Source organism: Diospyros lotus, chromosome 2 (assembly GCF_014633365.1).
Source record: "Diospyros lotus cultivar Yz01 chromosome 2, ASM1463336v1, whole genome shotgun sequence".
Taxonomy (NCBI): domain Eukaryota; kingdom Viridiplantae; phylum Streptophyta; class Magnoliopsida; order Ericales; family Ebenaceae; genus Diospyros; species Diospyros lotus.
The window spans coordinates 6058586-6067230 of record NC_068339.1 but is presented as its reverse complement, the minus strand read 5'-3'; the positions used below and the strand labels follow the sequence as shown (position 1 = coordinate 6067230).

At 36.4% G+C, this 8645-nt stretch overlaps 1 protein-coding gene across 3 annotated transcripts; it reads left to right on the top strand.

Moving 5' to 3' along the window:
• Positions 1 to 219: 219 nt before the first annotated feature.
• LOC127796061 (uncharacterized) lies at positions 220 to 8316 on the top strand. 3 transcript variants are annotated; one of them, XM_052328114.1, is made up of 8 exons: positions 220 to 952; positions 3638 to 3784; positions 4026 to 4124; positions 4236 to 4328; positions 4447 to 4563; positions 6107 to 6247; positions 6397 to 6747; positions 7564 to 8316. In XM_052328114.1, exons 1-8 carry the CDS (start codon positions 455 to 457, stop codon positions 7822 to 7824), a joined length of 1707 nt encoding a protein of 568 aa, XP_052184074.1. In that variant the 5' UTR covers positions 220 to 454; the 3' UTR covers positions 7825 to 8316. The 3 variants fall into 3 exon arrangements, with proteins under 3 accessions (XP_052184074.1, XP_052184075.1, XP_052184073.1); XM_052328115.1 differs by having other exon boundaries at positions 223 to 952; positions 3617 to 3784; positions 4236 to 4277; positions 7564 to 8315; XM_052328113.1 differs by having other exon boundaries at positions 224 to 952; positions 3617 to 3784; positions 7564 to 8314.
• Positions 8317 to 8645: the final 329 nt, after the last annotated feature.

The following is an 8645-nucleotide window of genomic DNA, read 5'->3' as shown; positions in this document are numbered from 1 at the left end:
CGATTATAACCGATAACATGGGCCAGCTAATTTTCGTGTCACGAATCACGAGTCACGACTAGCATGCTACCCGCGTAATTCTCATGCCTCCCACCTGTCCCCAGAGCTGAGTGAATTGCCCAACTCAGCTCAGCTACCGTTCAGTTTATCATTCAAAATGGCAATTTCGAAATTTTTTAACCTGAACAAGGGCCAATCCGTCCGTCTGCACACACTGATTTTCAAAATTCCCAAAATTTCGATCACTCCGCCAAACCTTCACCTTCACCTTCACCTTCACCTTCACCTGCAGCTTGCAACATTCATCTCTTCTCCGTGAACTCCCTCTCTCTCTCTCTCTCTCCACTTTGGATATTCACAGGCCGAAGCGAAGGCTAATTTCAGTGTCTTTCTTGCTCTGTATATGTGTATACGCATAAGAAATTATATTATATATTGACTCGTTCTGGTGCTGATGGCGACATCGGCGTTCAAATCAGCTACGAAGAGAACTCCGATGGGAAGCGCATCAAGCACGGACGACTGCGGTTCCTCCAGCAAGGCTCACCGTCGCTCGAGGAGTCTCAGCCGGTTCTCTCGGCCGAAGCCGGAGCCGCCGTCCGAGGGGGATGGTCCGGCGCCCAGGGGTAGGTTTGTGAACACGGTCAGAGGGTCGGGATTTCCTGAGATCAGCCTCGATGATCTTGCCATCGAGTTCTTCAAGGACTCCGCGACGGAGAGGGAGAGCGACAGAGGCCGGTCGGCTCGCCGGTTTTCCGAAGTCAGTCCTGCAGGTGCAGAAAATGCATCTTCGCAGAGGCGGGGGAGGTCGGTGTCGAGACAGAGCTCACGAATTGTCGATGGAAAGAGTAGTTCGCGTCACGCTTCTAGTGGTGGGACGGTGGCTTCTGATGCTAATTCCAGGAGGAGGCGGTCCGTTTCGGTGATTCGGTATCAAATTAGCGATTCTGAGGTAAAGTTTGACTCTTCTCTTTTACGTTCTTTTATTGTTTGTTAATCTCCATGAGTATGGCGCAACTAGTTTGAAGTAAAGGTTTGTTATAAAATGCACTACATGATATTTTTCCTTTTACTGTTTCTGATTAAATCTATTATGGGAGGGTAACTAGTGGGCTATTCATGTATGTGAAACCAACAAATGCCCAATTCATAAAAATACACAGTTCACTTAACATTTTAGTTCTGTTACGAATGTGAAATCCTTATTTACTTTAGCATCCCTTGTTTTCTTTCCTTGCATTTTTCTAATGTGATTAGTCGAGTCTAACTGATTGACATATAAGGACTGCAAATTATGGTACATTCATCTGATTTTAACTCAATTGCTATCTATTATAAACTGCCTATTCTTATATAGCTTTTATTTTAGTAGTTTATGTAAGCATTCAATTATTCTGTGCTTCTTCATTCACAGAAACTCTAATACCAGAATTTTAAAACTTAGAATTTTCACATACACATTATTGATCAAGATTACATACCTTGATCCATGATGGTTAATTGAGAAGATGAAAATCTGCAAAGGAAGAGAAACAAAGTAAACCAGAAATCTGTTCTCTCTCTTCGCCTTTTCTGTTATTGAATGTATATTATTGATGGAACACATTCACATTTATAGGTAGAGAGAGGCAGTTTTCGTAGGCCTAAAAACTGCCCACTGTCCATCAAAGTAAGCAATTAAAAAACCACCCAATTCTCAATTTGACCAATGAGATTTTAGCCCACTAACCACTTTAATTTAATTTATTAATAATATTATGTGAGCCACAATAATAAGTCTTACAATTTAACATAAAAGAGATATATCTAAAATGTTTCTCCATAGCATGAAGCTGGTATCATATCTTGCTTGACTTGAATGGTCATGTCAGATGCATTTGTATGCAAGAGTTGTATATGAAATCTGGTCTATATGCCCCTTCTTTGTTTTGTTGGTTGGAGTGTTTTAGAACTAGTGTAAACTTTCAAACATTTGGCTCTCTGCCCTTAAGTTTTCAAATCAATTAAGAGGTTTTGTGATAATTGTAATTCCTAATGCTGAATACGAGTGGCAAAGCTAGGACTTTTACTCAACGGATTCAGAAGAAGTGTTAATTAATACCACATTGTCTTGCCATTAATGTCATTGATATATGAAAGTGGAAAACATATTATGTATCTTCATGGAAGTTTCCCAGTGAGGGTGATTTTAGAAAAATGATAGTAATATATTGACAAAAGAACAATTTTGTAAGTTGCATTTATAGCAATGGAAATAATACTAATTGTAATATTCTTAAGAAGAATTCTAAGTTCAAGCACCCTTGTTCCTATCACTTTACTTAAAGAACTCATTTTCTCTTGATGGCTGGAGGTTATACTGAATGATGAACTTGATTTTAATCTCTTCTACATGTTGAGCTAGTTTTACACTTAAATATCTTATTGAAATCATTGAAAGGTTGGGTTAGTTCCATATTGGACATGCACACATATTTTTATGAGTGTTAGATAGAGTTATGGAGGTAGGTAGTAGTAGTATTAAGTTGGTGGTTGGGAGAGTAATTAGAACTCTTCTTTGATAAATAGGTTTGAGTTGTAGTCCCTTTTACCTGCCAAGTTAGAACAAATCATAGAAGTCTTTTTGACCCATCATGTCATAAGTTTCCTCTTCTGAACACTTGCCTCTTAGTTTTAAGAAAGTGGTATAAATGCCAAAGGTTCTTCGTGTTGGTGGTGACTAACCATGGCTGGTGGAAAGTACTCATTTCAATTCTCTTGCCTTAGCAAATTCAATTGCAGGATCTGGTTCATTCATATAAAGGCATTGATTGGTTCTTAAGATAGAAAGGTGATAATAGAGAAGGGTTATGAAGAGCCTCAAAAATAAGTGTATCCCATTAAAAGGGAAGCATTTGCAAAAGAATCAAAAGAAGCATTGACATGCTCTTACTCTAATCTAAGAATGATTGGATGAAATTATGTTTCAGAGGGTTACAATATGACCATTTCCTAAGAAGCATAGGAGATTTAAGTTCTTCCAAAAGAGTTGATCAGGTGAATAAAGTATGCTCCAAGACCTTGGTGCATGTTTGGTTGACAACATAGGATATGATGGATGCAATCTCTTGGTAGATTATAAACACAGAATACTTTGTTTTAGTCAAATATTGATGCATAACTATGATTCATGCTTTATTTCTTGGCATGTAGAGGAAAATATATTTTCAGGGATTTAGATAAAATGAAGGTTTTTATGATGTTTTACTGGATTATCAGGTTGCAAGGTGATGGATTTATATCATTTTTCCAACATTGAGATGGAGTTTTTGGCATCATATGTCACATACTCTAGATGGCTCCTTTAAAAAAATTTCTTCATTTTCTTTTTCCTTTTCTTTTAATCTTTTGGAAGAGTTGGTGGGTGGGGTTTGGAGGTAGGAATTGTTAAATAGCTCTGTTTACGTGATATATCTAGAGTTGTAGGCCTGATGGTACTTTAATAGTATACAGAGTTGATGTTTAGATTCCTGAATCATATGGTAAACATGTATTTCTAAAAAAAATTATGCCATCTTAAAATAAGAAAAGTTTTTCCTTGTTCATTTAGCTAAGTCAAATCGCTTGGCTATAACAGAGTGATGTAGATCTTTCTCAGAATTCTGGCAATCATGCTAATACGAAGTGTGTCAACTACGGAAGCAGCCAGATGCCTTCCTTTCAGAGGCCAACAGCTTCAAGTCATCGGCGACTTGGAAGGTCTCTCAGCCAAAAAGATCTATCAAAGATGCAAGATGGCTATTCGGTAAGAGTTCTCCATTTTGACCTGTTAGGTCTTCTGTTTATAGTAGGTTAGTTGAGGAAGCATTTAGTTTATGTTGATGTGTAGAGGCATAAAAGATAAATGAAATTTGATATGCGGGGCAAATATGTTGATTTAGCCAAAAGCCTGTTATACTTTGCTCGTTTAATTCTTGTGTTATTTAAATTTGGCCATGCTTGTCCCTTCAATAATCAACCTGTTTAAATACCACTGGATGTTTCAGAGCCATTCTTCTGCATTAACTGATGATGACACAAAAGATGGCCGTTTTGGTAAAAATATGGCCGAGAAGACAATCTGGACAGTTTATGCACAGAAAAAGGTTGGTTGATCGTGGAGAAAAAAGTTTAATTACTTGATTAGTAGTATTTCATTTTTTTTAAAAAAAATTTCTTACATGCCCCTGATATTGTTATCTTTTATTGCCCTTCAGGCAGAGCACACCACTGGGGACGATGTGAATGGGTTGTATCAAGTAATGCGAAAAGAACTTAGACATGCTGTTGATGAAATCAGAACAGAACTTGTCTGTTTTTATTTTGAATTCTGTAAACCTGGTTTTGAAAAAAAATGTGCATTTTGTTGCTATTTGTGGTAGCATATGTAATTGATGATAATTGTTGGGTGTGCTTTCAATTATGCAGGCAATGGCAGGAAAAACCCCTGCTTTAGCAAGTGCTAAGTATCGGCAGTCTGACAAAAAAGATGCTCGTCAGGCTGTTTCTACAATCAGGAAAACTTACGCAACAAAATTGGAACAGGTATTCTAATGGCCAAATGTAATATTTGTTAATAAGAGCCTGACATCAAGCAGTTATGTTTTTACATATGTTATTTGTACATGGGAATTCTTGTATATTCCAGTCACTGCTGAACTGTGATGCTTGATATATCTCAAACAAACTAACAAGTAAGGAAAAGACAATGCATGAGCTTATGGCAATTATTTGTATACATTGAGGAGATGGATGTTCTATAATTTGATGGCTTCATTGTTTGCCTTACACAGAAAACAGCCCGTGACAAATATATGAAATTTTTTGGTCCTGTTACCACATCTTGTAGCCATTGCTTATAAAAGAGGGCATATGCATGCATACCCATTGGCATGATAGCAATGGTAAAGGAGGATGAGCCTTGGTAGCACTAGTAAGGTCTGTCTTTTGTGATCAATAGGTCACAAGCTCAAGTTGTAGTTATTCTTAGCTAAAATGTAAAGGGAAGGCTGCAGACCTTACCTGTTTAGCAAAGTGGGGGGCTTCATGCACTGGGGGAACCTTTTTATATACCCATTGGCATCCATAAATTTTAAGAACTTTTGCTTTTTCCTTTTTTTGGTGGGTAGGGTTCATGGAGATTAAGGGTTTTAATTATTTTAAACATTTATTCTCTCGCTAGAGAATTGTATAGGAAGGGCACCCTACATAAAATTGTCTTATTGTTCTTTTGCCTAGATTTTGTATTGTCAATATGACTTTTAGAAGTAAATTAACATTATGAATGTTGTGCCGTTGGCTAATTTCGTTAGAATAAGATGCCAGTGATGATGATGATTTATAATTCTTCCTGTGCTAAGATTTTAATTATTGAACCAAATTTAGTGGGCTTTTGGTCCACGAGAAAGCAAAAAGTAAAATATACATATTAAGTAGTTTTTAAACTGAGTCAATTTGAATATCTATGTAGGATTTTGGAGTTGGTCCAGGTGGGTTGAGATGGGTCAAAGCTGGATTTGTGCACAATTAAATATTATGCTGAAAAAGATATTTAAGTCTAATTGACTAAACTTGAGTTAGACCCTCGAGTAGAAGGATACCAGTCTTAAAGGAAGCCTAAGCCCCTAACTTGATTATTGCAGACACTTTAAGTCCACAGAGACTTGGTGTCCAACAACAGGAGACTTGGCCCTGAATCAAAAATAAAAAAAATAAATAAATAAAGTTCTCTAATTTTTGCAGGTAAGTCTCTTGAACAAACTCCCTAAAATTTGCTCATTGGGGAGGGATTGTTAGATATGCTATTGGCATGTCCGTAACAAATATGAACTTGAGAACAATATAATTTTTCTTAATGACTTTCATGAAAAATCAAATCCATAACAAGCATGACAAAATGGATTTTAAGGGTCCTCACTTAGACCATCTTGTGAAATTCAGTTGAGGCTGTTTCGGTTTATCAACTTTATTTGTAAGTTCATCTAACTCTAGTCAGAAAAATAAACTAGTAACTTTTGGAAAGTAACACAGTTTGTTGTTATCCTAAGAATTTTAAGTTGCAAAACACTGAGTTCACCCAAAATTCTAGTCAGAAAAATGTCAGCAAGATCTTTTAGCTGAGATAGCATTTGAGGAGCAACGTGGTAGGGAATCCTCGAAGATTATGAAAGAATTGCTTCCTGATCCAAGGAGCTCCACTGCCGCACAAAAGCCAATGCGAATCAGAAAGGTGTGATTCTTAATCTTTAGATGCGTTCAAGTGCATAATCTGACTTTCATCTTTGTTTATTCTTGGAGTTTTATGTTGAAACTCTGCTAATCTTTTTTGTGAATAGTGATGAGAAACTGTTTGATTAACTTTGATGCTTCTACTCTCAGAGGAGCAACGACAAGAATAGAGTGTCCACGAAATTGGCTGAAGAGGCAGAGAAATACTTAGAGGACTTCATATCAAATGTTGAAGACACGGACATCTCTTCATTTGATGGTGAAAGGAGCGATACAAGTTCAACATTGGGAGCCGTAAGGACCAGAGAGACTTCATTGTATTCTGCAGAATCAGAAAACTTTCAAAGTCCAGCAGGTTCTAATTCTCTTCCTGTTGAAATGGAGGGCGTTATTCTTCCTTGGTTGAAATGGGAGACCAGCAATGATAGTTCCCCTTTTCCATCGAAGAATAAGAAAGAGCTTCCTGTGACTCCAAAGAATAGATTTTGGGATGCACTTCAGGTAACTTTTGAACTGTTTGTATAGATGCGTAATAATATTATTTTTTTTTCAGAAAAAGGATATGGCCGTGGATTGGAGGTCCAAGCCAAGCTAGGTTGTGCAGGATGGCAATAGGTCAATTAATGGGTCTCATTTACCTATTTAAAATTAAAATAATTGTGAAAAATTCATATTTTAAGTCGTAAAGATAAAATTTATTTTAACATTCACTAAAATAAGCTCTAATTACTCATTTAAAATTGAAATAAATTTGAAAAATATTGACGGAAGATATATTTTGAACATTTATTAAATGGGTTTGTAACTTGATAAATGGGCAACTGGCTGCCATCCCTACTTGTGCATTTGTTGGGTAAGTGATTGGCAAATACACTTGTGCAGCCTCGTGCCACCAGGTGACCATCCATTGTCTGGAGTCCATGATGTCAAATTGAACCCAGTTTTGCACAAATAGTTCATAGTAATGTGTACATTTTTCTGGCACTTGGTGACGATTAAATAAAGACGTGATGTATTTTTGGGAATGCTTGTAACTGAACATCAAAATGTCGCAACTTAGTTTTCCAACTACACCCAAAATCCCTCCGTGCAAGAGATCAGTTCAATTGAAATATCATGCTTGGAATACCATGGGAGTTAAAATTTGGCTGCACAATGAAGTATCTTCTGGGGTTGCTTAGTTTGGATAGAATTAGTGCTTTTTGGCTCACTAGCTTGAACAAAAACGCGTACCTCTACAAATGCGTTAGTAATCTTAATTTCGTTTATTCTCTACTTAATTTGTTCTGATTTGGGCATGAACTCTTAATTTTACAGGGAGCAATTTCAGCGCAAGAATCAAGCTCTCGTTCAACTAGCAGTCGTGGGAGCTGGAGCCCAGCCCTCGATACCCTGACATCGAGCACCAGAGAAAGTAATAGGAGCAAGAAAGAGCTCACTTGTCACCAATGGCCGGAATTTGACATGGAAAGGTATACCGAACTTGAAAAGGAGGAAGATCTTCTGTTTGAAAGATGGAGAGAACAGAGTAGACTCAATTGTGGTGGTATGTTACTTTGTAGTAATGCCTTTATTTAGGCCCCTTTTGACCCTTAATCTAAATTTTCGCATAAAGGCAGTTCACCAAGTATAATTGGGTGTAATTTTAGGGGCAGTACATATTAGTTTAATATGATCTTCTTTTAGTTTTCTAGTTGCTCGAGGAATGGAGGAACGAATTCCTGTTACTAAATGGACATAAGTGTAGATCTTTTGAGTCTTTATGTGTCGGTATCACGCCCATTTCTCCATTAACGGCATACCTGTAATATTGTATTTGTGGGAAGGGCCAACAAATAGGGGCAGTAACCGAAATTTAATTAGCTTATCCATTTTTAACTTTTGTAGTGTATTTACTCTCTAGGGGCCTTTTTATACTATTGGCTGCTACATTATTGTATCGGGAGTTTTTATTATGATGTCAGATTTTGATGTATAAGAACAATTACTTCATTCATAAGGTTTGACACTCACATTGGGGGGGATTATCCTTTGATTTTGAGAAATTATGAGGACTGTTCTTAGAAGTTTAAAATTTGTGGTGGCAAGCACTATTATCTTTTGAGTCTTTATGTGTTTCGGCAATAGATTATTTATTGTTAAATTAGTGTGTATTTGCATCTTATTCTGCAATATCGTTGAGCATTATGCTTTTGAATTGAGGGGAGCTTTGGTTATGTCCTTTTATAATTATAAAATAAACTCAGTTGTAAAACTAGTAGATTTATATTTTATTTTTACATAATGTGTATTTATTTTACTTTATTTTTAGTCTTAAAATAATTTTATTATTTGATAAATTAATATAAAATATGATACATTTATTATGAATTGATAAAAGTGTTTTTGAATTAAAAATA

Coding starts and splice junctions, on each gene's coding strand:
- LOC127796061 (XM_052328113.1), top strand. CDS start 455: ATGGCGACATCGGCGTTCAAATCAGCTACGAAGAGAACTCCGATGGGA. Junction 6,248..6,396: donor AGCCAATGCGAATCAGAAAG/GTGTGATTCTTA, acceptor TTCTACTCTCAG/AGGAGCAACGACAAGAATAG. Junction 6,748..7,563: donor GATTTTGGGATGCACTTCAG/GTAACTTTTGAA, acceptor TTAATTTTACAG/GGAGCAATTTCAGCGCAAGA.